Below are 19782 nucleotides of genomic sequence, written 5' to 3'. Positions count from 1 at the left end.
AAATGTGAGAAAGGAAAGATTAAGGTACCTTTTACTCCAACAAGTAAAAGGTGAAGTCACAAAAAGACAGAAGAACCCTAAAGTAGCAAACACCTAGGCCAAATCACCACCAATTACTTGACATTTGTCAGTCATCTATACGATTAGACAATGACCTAAGAGTGCTAAATTACACTCCAATCAAAAAATAGTTCTGAATCTCCGAGGTATCATTTAACGCCCACTTGCAACTACTTTAGCATTTAGGAGATCAAGATTAATTAGTAATGTAATAAGATACGGTGAAGATCAAGATTAATTAGTAATGTCAAAAGATATGGTGAATAATTAACGTATAATACTAGAATCGTTATCAATTTTTATTTTATTTTAATACTTTCAATTGTAAATACTCATATATAAGTATTGTCAAAACCTGATTATATTTAACACAGAGAACTCCAAGTCTCTCCTTACATCATATTTCTCCCTTAGTTTCTGACAAATTAGTAAGCTCATTGTTTAGTCTTAATTAGATCTTTTGTTTCTTTTGTATCCTTACTTTTCCTTTGCCAATTCATATAAATGCTGATTTATTTTCTTTTGGTGGATCTATATATATATATATATATATATATATATATATATATCGCTAAGAAAGATTCTACATAATTTAATTACTCAAGCTACCGATGATTTATACTAATTTTTGGATATTTGAAATTAAGCTTTCTGATTTATTGTTTCAAATTAAAGCTTTGGGCTAATATATGTTAATTCTTTGATTTAACAGAGAAGAGGAGAAACCCTAGATATATTGATAACAAAGAGATCAATGGGGAGAGGAAAGATTGCGATTCGAAGGATCGATAACATAACAAGCAGGCAAGTCACTTTCTCAAAGAGAAGAAATGGACTGCTCAAAAAAGCTAAGGAACTTTCAATACTTTGTGATGCTGAAGTTGGACTTATCATTTTCTCCAGTACAGCCAAGCTCTATGATTTTGCAAGCACAAGGTTAGATAGACTTTCCTGTAATTTAATTTCTGGATTGGAGAAAGTTTATGCCTTGAATTTCCTTCTAATTTTCTAGGTCATTTTCTGAAAACAAGTCACTACTGTTTTTTTTCTCAAACTTGCTTTATTTTTTTCTTTGAGCCGAGGATCTGTCGGAAACAGTCACTCTATCTCACACAAGGTAGCGGTAAGATTTGCTTACGCACTACTCTCCCTAGACCGCACTTGTCAGATTATACTGACTATGTAGTTGTTGTATTTTTGAAAAGAGTATTAATCCTTATCTTTTGCATAATATATAGTACCAGTTATGTTTGTTAAAAAGAGAAAAAGGAAAATTAAACGAGAAGCAGTCTAGGGAAATGGTTAGGTTAATTCTTCTCCTTTTTTTAAATTTTTCATTTTAGGGTTCAAGTAAAACTGATAGATTTTCGAAGTTTTCCTAGCGTTCATTGTTTGGTAATCATAACATTATTCATAAGATGCTTTACCGTTTTTATTTGGATTAAAACATTAATTAGATCACCTAAAACAAGCCTAGGGCAAATTCCAAAGAAATTGTTACTGATGAGTGTGGTGTGGCTAGATAATTAAGTCAAAAGTTCTCTTAAAGGATTTAATTGAAAGCGAAAAAAATGGAGATTTGGACAAGTAGAATGAAGTTGGGCATAGGCATAATTTTGAACAAGTTATGCCCAAATTGAAGTTATATATATATATATATATGTTGCTTGGTCTTATATCTACAAAACTTTTAAAAACGGGGACAAAATTTAAACATTGGCACTCAAAGTATCAAATTTGTGTAAAATTTTGAACCAGGTTATTATGACTGAGTTGTTTTATCTGTTATAGGATTAAACCTAGTAATCCTATGATCAGTTTGAATGTGAAATCGTTAGTGAAGTTTATGTGTCTGCATGCATGATACATATATTTATATTCTACTCCATATATCCAAAGCTTTAATATTATTACTCTCTTTTCTAGCTTATAAGATTAATATAGATAAAACATGCACGTCAAACACAAATACAAGCCCCATTAAACAACATTGGGAGACAAATATATATAAGAGAGAATTTAGAGTTTGGTACTGTTATGGATTTTAGAAAAAATATGCAAGCAGCAAGAAGGTTGAAAATATGATTTAAAAAACTTATCTAAAATTTTATTAATCATAGGGCCTTAAATAGCCAAATAAATAAAGTAGTAGATCCCTCCTACAACTAAATCACTAAACTCTTACTATAATTAAAATTCTGAATCTTTTAGCAGACTCCTCCTAAAACTAAACAACTAATTATTCTAGAAAACAGTAGCAGTAAGGGATGCAAAATCCAACACTCTCCTCCTTGCTTCTGTTGCTGCAGTCTAAAGAAGGTCATCCTCAATTACTTCTTCTGCTATTACTGCTTATGCATGAGCATCTTTGAACTTGCACACTTTTGTAACATGACCTTTTTGTTTGCAATTTTCACATAATTTTTCTAAGTGTGTTTTCTTTTTGCAATATTTGCAATAAGAATAATCGACTTTTTCTTTTGGTATTTCGCATAAAAAATACCCTCAGTAATTTTGTCTTGTGTGAAGGCCCTTCTTTACTCTTGTGCTTGAAGAGCACTTATTAATTCTGCAACAGAGATGGTAGAGAGATCTTTAGACTCTTCGAGAGAGGAAATTTTGGATTCAAATCTCTCGGGAATTGTCACAAGAATTTTTTTAACTATCCTGTCATTTTTAAAATCCTCGCCAAGTAACCCGATTTTATTGACAATTAAAGAAATTCGGTCAGAATAATTAGCGATGGTCTCATCATCTTGCATTCTAAGAGATTCAAAATCTCTTTTCAAATTTAAAATCTGATTTTGTCTTCCTCGTTCATTTCCTTGATACTCTTGTTTGAGTGTTTCCCAAGCTTCTTTTGTTGTCTCGCATGCAATGATTTTAGAGAAGATTGAATTTACAACTGAATTTTGAATTATAGTTTTGGCTTTGTATTTTTTGGTTTTCTCATCTGAATGAGCTTTGATCTGGGCAAGGGTAGGATTTGCAGGAATTGGTTGTATAAGTTTGTCTTCCGTTGCAACTTCTCATAGATCATAAGCTTCAAGATAAGATTTCATCTTCACTGACCAAATCTGATAGTTTTTACCAGTGAAAGTTCGTGGGGTATTCAAAGAGAGACCGTTGCTTGCCATTGTTAAAAATTTGGTTAAAAATCGGTATGGGTAAAAATGCGTATGGTTTAAAAGTGGTTGAAATTGGTTGTTTTTCAGCGAATTCAGAGATCCGTCAAGATCAATGGAGGCTTTGATACCACTGTTATGGATTTTAGAAAAAATATGCAAGCAGCAAGAAGGTTGAAAATAGGATTGAAAAACTGTCTCTAAAATTTTATTAATCATAGGGCCTAAAATAGCCAAATAAATAAAGTAGTAGACTCCTCCTACAACTAAATTACTAAACTCTTACTATAATTAAAATTCTGAATCTTCTACCAGACTCCTCCTAAAACTAAATAACTAATTATTCTAGAAAACAGTAGCAGTAACAGATGCAAAATCCAACATGTACTATATATTAGAGTTAATTACACAAAAATCTCAAAGTAAAATCATTGAAATTATTTTTCTAACTGTAAAATCACTCAACTTTCACTTAATTTCCTAAAAAATCATTCTTGACAAAATCCTATTTCCAGACGTTTTATAAAATATATGTACTATATTATTTTAAACTAAAAATGCTCTATAACCCAAGTAAATTACCCTTACCCAAAACCCTACCCATGATCACATTATCGTGAAGTTTAATTATAATTGCATTTGCAAATATATAGTATGTGACAGTGCTGTAATTTTTCTATTATCAGCATGAGATCTGTAATAGAGAGATACAACAAAGTGATGGAGGAAGATCATAACCTCATGAATCCTATGTCAGAAGTCAAGGTATATAGCTCTTCATCAAACAGAAATTTTATTCCACATATTTCTTTTTGTTTCTCTTTTAAGTTTATATTTGTTAAAGGCCGCGAAAGTGGCTATTTGTCCAAATCAACCATGGTTAGACTTGCAATGAGCAAAACCATGGACCTCACCTCCTAAGTCCTAAAGACTTTAACCAATCTTTTAAGGCAAAAGACGTATGCATTGAATTTCTAATCAACGAATCAGTTTAATTACGGGCCACGAAAAGATTTAAGAAATAATACGGGGAAGTTACTTTACCAACCAATTTTAGCCTATATTCTTTTCTCTTACCTAAATTAGCCTATTTTATATTATTTTAAACTTCTTTTCACCTATTAACAAGTATTAAGAAGATCTGTATTAAAAACTTATTTTAGGGTGATATTCATGTTTATCATCACTGATTTAAACATTTGGTGGGTGAATTTAAAGCGAAAATTTAAAAACTCCATTGTTGGAGTTTTTAAAAGCTTGAAAACTCGTGGATGGGGTTTGTGATTTTTGGAATTTTAGTTGACAAATTGATGACTGAGGTTCAGTGGAGGATGTCATTTTGAAGTTGTGGCTAAAATTTGAAGGTAATTGGTGATGATAGTTATATGGTGATGCTTTTCATGAGTTGAAGTTCGTAATAGACGAAAGTCAATTTTTTTTTAATGTTATATACCGACTATATAAACATTGTTGCAAATAATGGGCTATGTGGCACAATGTAGTGTGTTGGGCTGTAATTTTTTGCAAATCCCTCAAAAAATAATCAGTTTAATTCGGGGGAAAGTTAATTTAATTAGTATTTTGGGACGAGTTTAAGTTTAGTACACTAAACGGTAAAAAGATTTGTACTATATTAAGGGCCCAAACAAGATAATTAGAAGTTGTCGATAATAAGTGAGATTGATAATCTAGAAAATAAATCATATACTATAATTTAGTACTCCTCAATAATGTGAAATTACTTTCTATATCTGTATGTATATAAGTTAAATTCTTTTAGGAAGAGAGTTTAACTTTTGTATACGAATCGTGTGAAAAAACTATTACCTAAAGAATACTCAACTACAAGTAATTATTGTATATATATATATATTACATGAGATTAGAAAGCTGAAAACTTAAAACAAATGTATTCCTATCGCAGTTCTAAAGGTCCAAACCCTCCAAGTAGTAAAGAAGAGTCCAAATAGGGCCAAAACCGAATTCAGAGGTGATCCTCCCTTGATAATTTTGCAAAGAATATCCAATATCCATTTGAAGTCGGAATCATTCAACTGAAATAGATGCTGCCTTTGGAACATTTCTAAAACCAGCACTAGGAGATGACATTCCATGTTCACAAAACTTCTGGATTGCAAAAATACCAATTACGTCAGTCATCCAGGTAATTAGGACTTAAAAATAGCCTATCAATTCTGAAAGTTCATTGATAAAAACTTAGGGTCCACCAAACTGTATAGAGAATCGGTTTCTCTGTCAGTTCCTACAAAACACACAAAAAATTAAATGATACAACAGAGTTTTACGATTAAAAATCACGACCTACGCTCGTAGTATTTCAACTTCACTAACTGATCAACTTTAGATTATAACATATTGTAACCTAGGAATTAAACTCTTAATCCCTTACTCACTTGTAATAACTCTATTACAAATCTCTTGTAATAACTCTATTACAAATCTCACAACTCGACTAACTCTAGTCAAGATACAAACACAAGGTTTATGGTTTTACAAAAGATTTTCTATATAATGCTTCTACCTCAGCTAAGTAGGAATTACAAGTAAAACAATTTAACAAAGATACAACATAACCAATGACATATAATAACTCAATGCAGGAAACTGGTCCTTCGTTATGATGTGTTCTCTGTTCTTGAAGCCCTGAAAGTCGTTGGCAACACACTTGAGAGAAAGCTTGATTAATTCTGAATGTGCAAGTGCGTGTTTTCTTCACTGCTTCATGTTAATAATATCCAAGTGATGTCACTTGGATGATGCAAGCAATATTCGGTACAAGGCATTCCCCATAAAGTGATTGTTGCATTGTTCACACTGTTGCGTGTGTGCAGAGGAACAGTTGCAGCGGCTTTACAGCTGTGAGTAGTTGACTGGTACAGTCAGCTAGGGAACTTATGTTCATTTGTTCCCTCTATCGTCTCTTTGACTCTGATTATTGGAACTTGTGCCCGACTTGAGAATTGTTGTTCTTGAGCACTTTGAGGATGTGTAACAGATTTCCTATCTGGTTCTTATCATTAAGTTTGTTAGAGCATCAAAACATAACATGGCACATAACCTATCATTCATGATATCCAAAGGAGAGAACTATCACATGAATCCAGAACAATCCTCGCTCCTCAACCAAGTACGCTTACATGGCTGGTCTGCGCCTTGTTTATGCATGGCCTAAGCATTGTCGTTGACATATGAAATAGTACCATCTGCTTTGCCTTAGTATCAACTTTTCTCTCATTCACCTGCTTGTCACTCCTCTCGATCCTACATTATTTATGTTACTACATCTCATCGTAGGATCAAATGCCAAATCATGATTCAACTGTTTGATCTATTGAACTCTCGATCGGATAATTGTGAAGAATCACCTAGTGAAGTAGGACATCCTCTTTGAGCGAGATAAGGAGCAGCTGCAAACAAAAGACACCAATCAGGATATACCAAGTTGGTAAATCGATTCTAGCTATTCTCCTATGCAGCCAACAGCTAACTGGCCATATTTTCAGACTTTGTAGGAAATCTTAGGAGCAAGAAAAACAGATATATTCTGGAGCGGTCTGGTACCAAATCAAGCCAATGAAAATAAGAAAATGAAAGGAAAGACAGATAATGAATAATAATAGATCATAAATGATATGTCACTACCTGATCAATGCAAATGCTTATGACCAGTTTAGGCGTGAGAGTCTCAAGGTAACAGATATCAACTTTCCTAACTTGCTTATCTAATAAACTCTAGAAATACCTTAATGAAACTACTACTACTACTACTTAGGGTACTAATGTTCATTTACCAAAAGTTATCCAACTATGCAGCACGTAGAACAACAACAACAATAACAAAAAACCCAGTGTAATCCCACAAGTGGCGAGGGTAGTGTGTACGCATAACTTACCCCTACCTTGTGAAGGCAGAGAGAATGTTTTCGATATACTACGTTGCACGTAGAACTTGCTCTATTTGCTTTGTGGATAAATGCCATCCTTTAGTTGTTCAGACTAGCAATTGCTAAAGCAGATATCAGGAAAGCAATGAAAAGGTAATTATGTATGAAATCTTGCCTGAAGTAATATTCTATTTGTCGCTTGTGATCTAATTGTTTAACAAGATCTCATGAAAGGAATGGAAACCGGCTAGAGTCTCCAAGCTATTTGAAATGACTGTCTCAAAAAGATTTGGGAAGCAGCGTTCGATCTGAAAATGGGAGTTTCCTCCGCTGACTTCTCTTAGGATTTGATCTATTCTAAAATTCAAGTAGAAATAGGGAAACATTACCTTAAGAATTGCAACATCGATCTAAGCTATTGTGTGATAGGTAAAAGAGCTACCTACCATAGTTCTGAATAAATATTCTAAATAATTTACCACAGCCCACAATAACTATGTTGATCTCTTCCCAAAATCTAAACCTATATTGGCCTCCATGTTCCAAGACTGACTTACAGCAATCTTTAGACTAAATTGTAAACAGCCTTGATCTTTCCAGTTCCCATTACACTTTCACTCTCCATACTTTTACTTGATCGTTCCAGGTGTTTTTTTCTTGTTTCATCTGCATACATTTAGCTGGTTCATCATCCTTCTTCCAAACCTCCATGGAAATTAGTAAGTACAAAAGTTCTTTTTAAGTCTCAGAACCCAGTGGTCACTGCTTCAACAGCTTAACTTATCACATATTTGCTTCTGGACATCTTTTCTAAGGGACAGTTAAAGATTCAGGCTTAGTGCAGCATAAATCGTATCAATTAGTTCAGTACTGTTCAGAACGAGATAAACCACAGAAATACCATCCAAAATCAGATAAGTTTTGGAAAATAGTCGGAATCTTTAGCCAGGAAAAGAATGCTGAAGCAAACTGATAGAGAATGAAGTTGGAGTTTCCAACTGATAAAATCAAATCCATACGACTAATGACTATTAGTCTCGTGTTCCAAGTTAAAATATTCTGATCATATTACTGAAAGAACCAAGTACAAGAGTCCCTTTTACAAGTCCAATTCACAACTTGTCTTGAGACAAAAATTTTGGCCCTGCAACAGTTCTTGTGACGGAAATCTCGATGTTTATTGCCAGAATGCTATGGTATGAAAAGACAGCAAGGCGCACATTAATGCCTATTTTATTTGCATTTGCAGACAAATAAAGACAACTCCCAAAGAGCCATTCTGCTTACCAGGTTGAAGTTCCTGATGAGACAAGATTTTCTATACAATACCATTAAAAGATAGATCGTATGTCTCGCAGAGAATGCTTTGACATTGCAGATTCCAGTAGAAAAGGAAATCCACAAGAGGATGGAGGACGTCTTACCCCCACCTGAATTAGTAAAGGATCTGTCATCAAAGGTAAGTAATATACATATATCTAAATTTAGAAAAAGAGGGAACATCATGAAGCAATATCCAGATGTCCCCCATATCACTTACATAGCCATTCAGCAAACGACAGAAAAAAAACCAGCTAGGTTGGGTTATGCTCAAAAGCTTAAAGATTGAAAGTTGATGATCTTGAGAAAATCCATTTTTTGACTTTGCGTTGCGCGGATGCCTTAAATCGCATTCCAACAACAACTAGCTTTTACATATCTAGCAGCTATAGTTCACACAGAAGCATAGAGGTCAAATTCATATGATATAGCCTTGATCTTCCGCGCTCAGGTGAGCATCTATCATGGTCTCTTATATGAGTGTTATCAAAGGCTCAGTTAAGGCTCTTAAGCCTTGAAGCTCAAAAAAGCTCAAGGAGGGTGCTTCGCCTCACTTAAGCTGCGCTTCAGTGTAGGGAAGGCACTAAGGCGTGCGCCTCAATGACCATGATCTATCTTGAACTGGGCAGTACTAAACAACAAACATTATCAGCAAATAAGTGTATTAGTTGCTGAGGAAATTAGGAGTGAAATTTTTTTTCTTGAATTACATATATATTTTAATTTTTTCCTTAGTTGCGCTTTTTTTACCCCAGACCCCACTTATAGGATTATACTGGGATAGTTGTTGTTGTAGTTGTTGCGTCTTTTTTAATAAAGCCCGCACTTAAAGTCCCAATCAAACTGGAGTGCCTTTTAGAGCTTTTCGCTTTTGACAAAACTGTTTATATGAACCTATCTATCAGCAGAACCAATGGAGGCGATCAGGTCACATTTCTTTTCTTTCTACTGATCAGCCAATGAGGATAGCACTAAAGGCATCCGTTTTCTAAAGAAAAAGCAGCGAGCTAGTTCATGAAATGACTCTTGAAATTACTTAAAATATAACCTCTTAAATTCATGCAAACTGCAAAATACACCGTATAATGTCAACAAGAACCAAGGTTTGGTTTTCTAATACTTGCTTGGCCCCGGAGACCTGGTCCAAGGTTGGTGGCGAGCATGGGGGTTGGGAAACTCTTCACAAACATCCCCGGTGACATGCTAACAAGCCTGAACATTCAATGCAGTTGGGAAAAGCTCAAGCTGAGATCTCAGCCGAAAATATGAAAGTAGAAGCACATGAACAACAAGCGAAAAAAATACTTAACATGCATATCAAGATCTTAATAAACCATGTTTTAGAAACTTCTCTTTGTTCTTCCAAGACCTTAATCTTACTTAGCGGATCCATCAGAAACATTCACGACAGGAAAGGTATACTATTTGCATCCTAATGGCCTCAAGGAAAAACCACTTCTACCAATGAGCAGGGTATATTGAGATGTCAGCTTAATTCTAAGGCTTTGATTCGCATTGCTATCAGCAAGATGGTTGTTATGTCTTTCATTCAACATAATTTGTTGATATTGGAATCTGCCGTACATGCAAAGGGTGTCCTAATAGAAATTTCAGTTCTAGGAATTCAGGTTAGAAGAGATGCTTGGTCGAAACTCAAGATATCCCAAAAGTCTAAGTTGCTGAAGCACAAGGAAGATCCAAATACAAGGTAAAAAGTTAATTCTTACACCAGGTTGCACATTTCTTGCTACCTGAAATCATTGGAGCCTCATAACATATTTTGATGCGAAATTTAATTTCTAATGACTCCACAGACATCCAACATTTTCAACAATTAGAGGCCATTTGGTACATGGATTGTAAACCAGAAAAAGTTTATCTGCCCTAATGCTCCATTTGATAGCACACTATTCCAGCTAGACCAGGTAAATTGATATAGAGGGAGGGGGGTGAAGGGGGATATGAAGATTTATCCATAAGTGGAAACATGATACATTTCCTCATCCTTCCCTTCATCCCCAACCATCTCCATCTTCACTCTCCTCCCCCCTATACTACTCGTGTTATTATTCTCCCCCTCCCCCCTATACTACTCATGTTATTATTCTCCCCCTCCTCTTCCCACCCTAACATTGTCTCTACCATCCATCAAAAACCCAATTATAGTGTCTCACATTGATGATTGAGGGATTGGATAGTTGTCTCCTTATATGCTCTTGTGCAATCCTCACCTCATGAGCTAACTTTTGAGGTTAAGTTAAACTCAAGGTCCATTTTCTTCCATGGTATCGGGGTCAAACCTATCCCTATTATTGTGTTTCCCAATGTTGGGTCCCTATGTTATCCACGCTCCAGTTGTCTAGGTGTGGTCATGTTGGGGTGATATAGTCTCCTTGTAGCGGTCTCGGGAAATGCTCACCGCATGTGCTAGCTTTTAGGAATGAGTTAGGCTCAAAGTTCACTTTCTTCACAAACCCCAAACTGAACCATGGCCTCCCACAGCGCCAATTCCCCCCACTCTGACATTGTTAGTCTCCCTCAGATCCTTGCAGCAATTTTACCTATCCTGCATTTCTCTTGTCATTTTGGCTATTCTTACTTTTCTCTCCTATATTTTCCACTCCATTATGCTTTGGTTGTGGCAATAATCATAGTCTTCATTTTCATTTTTTAGTTGTTTTGTTCAATTTATCGATAGTGTTATTAACCATCATTCTGTCGCTTAAAGTTACAAGTTGTTCGAAGGGTGGGATTATCGCCTCATGATGACGTGATGTGATTCAGACAATGAAGCATAAAGTGATTCTAATGAAAATTAGACGATTATTATTATTATTGTTTTTTCTTGTAACTGAGAATCTGACGGAGTTAACTGCCCAGTAATTGTGCTCACCTGCTAAAAACTCCGGGTACTATGGGCTTGCTCCTCTATCCTACACCCACTTACGTACCAGGCGGCTTCAGTTAGTGGCAAGGTTCAAACTCCTGACGTAGGCCTAATCAAATAAAACTTTCACATACATTAGCTTTAGAAGCTTAGTTCAAAGCATCTGAATCATGATATTGAGAATCATACACATATGGTAATAACTGCTTATTACTCCTACTAGATGATGAGAATGAGAAACTGCTCCAAATATATCTATACCCCAGAAAATTAAAAAGAAAATATGTAGAGGACCTGAGATTGATCATTGAAACCACAATTTCCAACATATGCATTTATTAGCTTTCAAAATGTTCTCAAGAAAGCCCACTGCTTCTTGTGAAGTTATAACCAATGCACATGCTTTTTCCTTGAATTAATTATGGAATTGCAATAATTCACTAGGGATTATTACAGGAAAGATGAACAGAATTTGTATCTGCTTGCTTAAAGACTTTAAGACTGTCACGAATCAAGTTCTTTTATTAATTTTGTCTTATATAACTAATACAGCAGTTGTCAAGTTAAACTAGTTAAGCTAAACAACTTCCTTATGTTTATCTTTTTGCTAGTTTTGGCAAGGGGAAGCAGCAAACTTAAGGCAACAACTGCATTACTTGCAAGAACGCCACAGGTATGGTAGCTCAGTAACTTGATGTTGAGTACCTAGAATTGCAGCCACTATTCATATATGCTTTTACGACTACGAAACTTTCCATATGAATGTATATCCACTAGAGATTCTATGAACTTCAGACCTAATTTTAAGTGAATATAAAAAAGAAAAAGAGAAGGATATCTCTTTTAATGAAGATATCTCTATCCAAGGCATTCAGCACAAATTGGATATTGGCTTCTAAGAAAATGTTGTACACATCCAGCTAGAGACTAATGCTGTTATCATAAGAAAATGAATATCCAGGCAAATCTCCTACTACTCTGCTATACCTTCTTAAGTAACCCTTTTTAATCCTGTTCAGCATTCCAGCCCAACATCCATAACTTAAACATCTTTTAAGGCACTAAGAGTTCGGATAGCAATTGATCGATTGGCACCATCCTCATCAAACTTTAATTGTGATCTTTGCCTCTCCGCACTATGTAATAATTAATGACAATACATCTGACACTTTTTTCCTCCATATCTACACATCCTTCAATTCAAAGGATGAATGTGTATATACTCAAGTGGTATTGAAGTTAAAGGTTCTTAGAACCGAACCTCAAGTGTAAGACACATGCTGAAATATTGCTCTAATGCAACATGGCATGTCACAGCAGAGAATGCATTTATTCTTTCCTTCTCTTCTGGTTTGCTCTTCCCTCGACATTAAACAAGAAGTGCTAGTACTTCCTGTCCATGAAGCTGTTGCTAAGATCGACTCAACTATTCATAAGAGTACTCATGTTTTCTATCCTCAGACCGAGGTGATTAAGGATTTAATGAATAAATTTCACCTTTTTTTAATAAGATAACTTGTTTCACATACCCGCACCAAGAAGATGCTAAAAGATATCTACAGAAAAAAGGACTTCTCTCCCTTAACAGTGCAGCGTCTAAAGAGTCCACAAAAGTAGCTATAAGTTGAGCGAATAAAAGGATACAAATGTTAACTATCCTTATCTGATATTGACCACAGGCAGCTTTTGGGTGAAAAGCTTTCTAGACTCAGCATCAAAGATCTTACAGATCTGGAAAACCAACTTGACATGAGTTTGAGAAGCATCCGAATGAAAAAGGTAAAGTCTAAACCATTTAAAATTTTGTGGTTACTGAACATTCCCTTTATCAAGTCTACACTGATCCTAAATGTAATAATTCTTCTGTTGTAGGAACAAATTTTAACTGATGAAATCAAAGAACTGAACCGGAAGGTCTTACTAGAAAACTATCATAAGTCCCCGTGTCCTGTGTTTTAAGTTTCGATATAGAGATGACTTTGAACATTCCTACTGCAGGGCAATATCATTCTTCAAGAAAATATAGAACTAAATGAGAAGGTGAATCTCGTTTATCAAGAGAACATAGGATTGCAGAAAAAGGTACTAACTTCAGGAATATTGCCTCTATTTACTATACAAAATGCGCCATGTATTATAATTTCTGTTTCCCTTTTACCACAAGCATGCTTGGGCTTAATCTAAAGGAGAAAACATTGGTTTCAGGTTTATGGCACGGGAGGCAGAAATGAAGCAAATGAGACTCCTGCTACACACGCAACCAGCAATGGATATAGTTTTATCAATCTCCAGCTAAGCCAGCCACAAGGACAGAGGAAGGATACATCATCAAATGCAATGAAGCTCGGGTAAATTCTCTATTGAGAATCGTTGATGAATTACTTATTAGAATCGCCATTATCCACCCCCACCCTCAAAAGGATCAAAAATAAAATGGGATACTAATCTCACTGTTACCGTTTTCAACATTGCAACAGACTACAACTGCATTACAAAGCAGATTGACAGCTTTCTATTCTATCGCAACAAGCTCAACAACTATGAGATAGTTATATGAATGACATTCTTAAACAAGATAGAAGGAAGAAGTTCATCAATGGAGAGGCATCAACATCGGCTCCGCCAATATATTGAATAGCTTTATAATCTTTATGAACATGCAGAAGTTTATATATATAATGTAATGTAAGATTGAAAATAAGAACAGGATCATGGAATTTATCTCAGTTTGCTTCAGTAACACACAACTGTTAAATGAAAAAAGTTGTATGATCAAAGCTAGTCCTTGGTATCGATGTTAGCATGATTTGCATTCAGAAACCGTTTTTTGAACCATACAGGGCAAAGCACCAAGCTCAGAAAACCTAGTAGATATTTTTCACTAGCCCATATTGAGAAACCAGCCCTCCTAATTGATTTCAAGTACAAAAACTTCAAGAACGGCTATCTATAATATGCTACCTTACAAATCATTAAGTAAAGGTTTCTACAACTACCCATCCTAAAGATTGATCAAACTTATGTCTATAACTAGGCCAATAGAAAGCACTTTGTGAAAAAAGAAAACAAAGTGTGACATGCCAATATGTAAAAAAACAAAATGGTAAATTTTATGGTAATCAGATCCTACAGTGATTGAAGGGGAGCCTGGACGTAACTGATAAAATTGTTGTCGTGTGACCAGGAGGTCACAGGTTTGAGCCGTGGAAACAGCCTCTTGCAGAAATGCAGGGCAATGCTGCGTACAATAGACAGTTTGGCCCTTCCCCGGAGCCCGCGCATAGCGGGAGCTTAGTGCACCGGGCTGTCCTTTTTTATCCTACAGTGATTAAGGATCTGCAGCAAAACTACATAAGGTTTTGACCTTGATGTCAACTTATCACATCCTAAAGATTGTCCCAAGGGTTCAGTTGTCTGTCCATTCAAATGATACGTGACTTCTCTTTTGTAAGGCTTAACATAAGGAAGTATATGCCAATTTTTTAATTTCTCCCTATAACCTGGTTCTATCTTAAACCCAGTTGGGAAATGAATAGGAAATGCATATTTGACCTCAAATTCACTCAACCATTTCTCAGTATACTCCTTTTGCCTCCAAGATTCAACTTTTGCCACCCCAAAACTCTTATTAGCCCCATTTTTATCAATTAATTCAACAATTTCCAAATCCACCATCCTAAAAACTACATCATACTTAATTATAATCGAGTCTCTGAAATTTTCAGGCAAACCCAATGCAGTCCTTAACAATCTTAAAGCATGCAATTGTGTAGTACCATTAACAGACATCATTCTTCCTTATTATCATCACATGCTCATGTTCATTTTGTGATTGTCACGACCCGATTTCTAACCAAGTCGTAACGGGCACTCGGTGCCTTAACTTGACCGAGCGAACCATCTTGGCTTTTCTAGTCTCTTCTATTTCTTTTATGCACTGCATCTCAACACAAATCGATATAATTTAAAGTAAATTCTTTTCTGAATCTTTAATCGAAATAATAGTATGAAAAAAAACTCATTCTGTTATCTGGAATACATTATAAAAAAATGTAATGCAAAGTGGATATCCATGACTCTATTCTGACTCTGTCTATGAAGCATCTAAGAAATACTAGATAATAAGAATAAATTCTAGAATCAATGAACTCCACGAACTAAAATGGAGCTCACCAAATCTTTTGGTAATGGGAGGAGACTATCCTAACTCGTAGCTTGCTTACCTGCAAAATCTGTGCCTATATTGACATAGGTCAATGTAGGTTCCTATGAAGAGAACGTAAGTACACCACAACGGTACTCAGTAAGTAAAGCAATCCTCCTACTAAAGCTGGAACGAGACTCTGAAAGAAGTATGTATGCATGATATAGGAAAATTTTGAAAGCTTTTGATGAAGAGTTAGAAACAAACAACTCATATATCTAGTATAAAGTTCTTCTTGATGTCATTCATGAAAATTCTTTCTTTTATTTTCTCTTCTTTTTTGAAAAAAAAATATAAAATTCAAATAGATAGATATATATAAACTTTCTTGAAACAATCATTGTAAATTTTCTAAAGCGTTTTCTTTTCTTCTCTTTTCTTTTCTAGGGAATACCATTGATTCTGACATTCTTTCTGATTCTGATTCTGAAAATGTCACCATATGATCGGTATGGTGGACGATCCCAGCCCGATCGCCTGGACCCCATTCCTGTGGTACCTCATAGTTCAAGGTTCTAGCGTGCTCGTGTTCTTGTGCCTTACCGGGGCACTTATATCATAGTGCCCGAACCAATGGTACGCTAATCTCCTACTCTCGCACGAGCAGTTTCGGGGTAACATAAACTACTAGAAGCTATGAACCCTTCTCAGATATCTAAGAAAACTCCCAAAATATTCTTCTGAGTAATTCTTGCATCACAAAATTTAAAAAAATGATATATCTTCACATTTCTCATCAAAACAGTTGCATAAAATTATGTAAAAGAAATTTTCATAGTCTATACATTAAAGAAATATGTGCAAGCCATGAATGCATGAGACATGATTTATGTAACAACAGACTATTCTTGAGTTATTAACCATGATAATCATCTAAGATCTTTTCTACAATTCTAATGGATAATGTGAGTTTACCTGTTCTATTCAGAGTCTACATTAACACCCTATACAGTCTAACAATAACTTATGGCATGATCTTTCTGAGATGACAACTTTAGTAAAAGCATTGTCTCTACTCACTTTGATTCCTTGATTTTGAATACCTTCGTTTGCTCCAATCCAATGGGTTCAACTCACCAAACTAATCTATACATAGTTAATTTAAAGATCAATACTATAAGTTCCAAGATTTACAAAATATAGAATCCCTGGGTTTGATTCTTCTCTCCTTCTAGGGTTCATCGTTAATCTAAGTACTTATAGTAGTTTATAGGAATAAATATCAACCATAAACCTCTCTAACAATCGTAGTTGAAAGCGGTTTATGAAACTTACCTTGAATCGTGAAACCCTAGGTTAGTTGAGAGACCTTGTTCTTGAGTTCTTGTTGAGAATCTAGCGATTTTGAAATAGAATATTGTTAGAATTGATGTTTAGAAGTAGTATTCTAACGTTAATCGCATTGAAAACTCACCTTAGATAGTATGAGAACCCTTGGATGACTTGAGGATGAGAGGAGAGGTTTAATCTTTAAAGAATGAGGCTATTTTCCCTCTCCTCATCCCTTTTATTTCAATTTCACGCCTTAGGTGTCACGGTCCGCGCCCAACGCCACCCAAAACGCCCCAAATAAAATTACTTCTGATTTTGGCATTCTGATTCGCTCTTGGCACACCCCTGGGAGCCCAAAACGCAGCCCATTTTTCTGACAGGATAGTCTTCAATAAAATGCCTATAACATTTTAGGAATATCGAAATGATAAACAGTTTGAAGTGTTAGAAACTAGACTTCAATGGATTTCTTTTAATATATAGCTCAGATCTCAATTTATTATATATTGATAGATATGCTCATTGAAACTTAGGTCATGTACATCTAAGGTCATTTTCATCCCTTAAACAACTCCAATGGATTTCAATTTACTCTTCTACTCTTATAACCATCCATTCAACCTTCATTTCATAAGATTTATATATTGTATGCCTTCATAACTTTTCACACGTCTTTGTATCCCACTTAGAGCTTGAGCGAGAATATTATACTTAGCAAAAGTTTTTCGGGGCTTTACAATCTTCCCCCCTTATATGACATTCGTCCTCAAATGTCGAATGGGTAACATAAAGTTAAAACTCCTTCCATTAACTCTCTATCTCTTTTTCATAGTTTACCTAAAATGCAAAATTTTGTCAATATTTTGAATTTCTTATAAATTTCTAGAGTACCTCCTTTGGAACTAGAGCAACCACAACATTTTGAACATGTCAAATCTCAATCATTTATAGCCCATACGGCTATCCAACTATAATCCAAAATCCATGCCACTCATGATTACACATAGCTATCAAAACTGGTACACATACAAGTAGAAAAACTTATCGAACTTTGGAACATTTACATACCTATTCCTCAAATAAATTAGGATTTTTTTTTCATGTCTTCTTCTACTTTCCATGTAGCTTTTTCTACGTCTTTTCTTTAGTCTTATCATTTCTTGAGGATAACATAGAGCATGACTTCATGTATATAGATCTTTCATGACTTTTAAGAGAAACTTATATAATATTAAAACCAATATAAGTTCCCATATATATCATATGAAGATACCATATAATTATAAGTTCACAATAACCTCCCTCACTTGTGATTCAACCCTTATGTTCGAATTAGCTACTCTTGCTATTCTGGTTTGCTACTTAACCTTACTCACTATTTAACTTCTCTTTTAATTTTCTCTTATCATGAAAGGGCTCGTATAGGTTGGGAAATGTGCCCACTTCTGTAGGTCTGCTTATAAAAATTATAAGAACTAAAAGTTACCTCGGAAAACATGACTCATATTTAGGCACTTCCTTCTTGCTTTTTCTTTCAGGCAAAAGGAGGTTTAGGGGGATTGAGGCATCACCTCCCTCTTTTCTCAGAATATATATATATATATATATATATATATATATATATATATTCTTCTCAGAGACTACACATTTATAATGTACCATATATATTTTTCAACCTCAATTTCAAGGTGTCATTCATCCACATAGGACTACTGTTACGTGCCATTTAATTATTCATATATATTATTTTTATCCTTTTGAATTCTTAGGATACCACTTATCTTATCAGGTTCTCTATATCAATTTGGTGACTCGGACCTCTGCCCACTTGATTGATATAAATAGAACTACTTTTGAACTTGTAAAAATATCTAACTTTGTGAGTTACTTGTTCTACGAATAGGCTATTATCTACCTTCATATGACTTGTGACAAGTGGCGCAACATAAACTCTAGAACAACTATGTATGTTCTTCATCTTTTCATCTTTTTTAATTTCATGAAACTACCCAAAGCATGGTGGAGCATCGCTTGGCTTGCTCGGTGTTGGAATTGGCTTGCTCGAGGTAAGTAACTCTTCTAATCTTAGTGCTGAGGGTATGAAACCCCGAAATACGTGTTATGTGATTGGTACTGAGGTGACGCATATGCTAGGTGACGGGCATGTGAGTGTGCACCATGTGAATTGGGACTTTGTTGTTTCTATGGCACTGTATAGTGGTCCTATTTTGTTGATATCCGTATTTTCACCATGTGACAAAGTAATTGAGCTGTCAATCATGCTAGATATCATGTTTAGGCTTTATGCCGATACTGTTAGGACCCATAGTGGTCGTTTCTTGATGTCATCTCATTGATTTCATTGATATTTCATACTCAGTCACATTCATGCATTCATATCATATCTCAGTCTCAGTTGTTATTTATTGATATATCATATCATTGTTGTCGGGCTAGTTTTATGACATTGTGAGCCCGTGAGTGAGACTGGAGAGATTGATGACTAAATAAGACCGAGAGCCTGATTATGAGTGACAGTTATGGGATCGAGCTGCACGCCGCAGTATGCTATATTGATTTATGCCTGGATCTGGCTTATGATAGCGTTTGGACTGTAGGAGCCCCTCCGGAGTCTGTACACACCCTCTAGTGAGCGCGGTTGATTATATTGAGGGATGGATCTTCCCTGGGTATGGATCTTGTCCGAAGCATTTATATACCTAGAGATGGATCTTCTCCGTGGGGCCGAATTGGCCTTCCTCGGTACTGAGTGACTGATGGTCAGTGATGTATATATTCCTGGATGGATCTTCCCTGGGCCGTATGGGCCATATACAGTACCGAGTGGTTGAGCATGATGAGTGGAAAGTATGAGACAGTGAGAATGAGTACTCTGAAAGTGTGAGTACATGATTTATCTCTGAGATACATGGTATTGGCATGCACACATGACATACAGGCATAGAGATGCATTTTTCCTCATGTTGTACGGTATCACGTCATTCATGA

The 19782-nt window shown here is 35.3% G+C and overlaps 1 protein-coding gene across 1 annotated transcript; it reads left to right on the top strand.

Moving 5' to 3' along the window:
- Positions 1 to 400: 400 nt before the first annotated feature.
- LOC104103159 (MADS-box transcription factor 23-like) lies at positions 401 to 14093 on the top strand. The gene is made up of 9 exons (XM_033657954.2): positions 401 to 488; positions 773 to 996; positions 3872 to 3950; positions 11909 to 11970; positions 12977 to 13076; positions 13170 to 13211; positions 13296 to 13379; positions 13503 to 13645; positions 13775 to 14093. The coding sequence occupies exons 2-9, from the start codon at positions 815 to 817 to the stop codon at positions 13800 to 13802; spliced, it is 720 nt and encodes a 239-aa protein (XP_033513845.1). The 5' UTR covers positions 401 to 488; positions 773 to 814; the 3' UTR covers positions 13803 to 14093.
- Positions 14094 to 19782: the final 5689 nt, after the last annotated feature.

The sequence above is a fragment of the Nicotiana tomentosiformis genome, chromosome 10 (genome assembly GCF_000390325.3).
Source record: "Nicotiana tomentosiformis chromosome 10, ASM39032v3, whole genome shotgun sequence".
NCBI classification, from domain to species: Eukaryota; Viridiplantae; Streptophyta; class Magnoliopsida; order Solanales; family Solanaceae; genus Nicotiana; species Nicotiana tomentosiformis.
This window is presented reverse-complemented; position numbering and strand designations above follow the sequence as displayed.

What these genes read in the sequence shown, in the direction of transcription:
- LOC104103159 (XM_033657954.2), top strand. Translation starts at nt 815, where the DNA reads ATGGGGAGAGGAAAGATTGCGATTCGAAGGATCGATAACATAACAAGC. An exon ending in GAAGCATCCGAATGAAAAAG is followed by an intron (nt 13,077 to 13,169) that starts GTAAAGTCTAAA and finishes CTTCTGTTGTAG; the next exon opens with GAACAAATTTTAACTGATGA. An exon ending in TCAAAGAACTGAACCGGAAG is followed by an intron (nt 13,212 to 13,295) that starts GTCTTACTAGAA and finishes TTCCTACTGCAG; the next exon opens with GGCAATATCATTCTTCAAGA.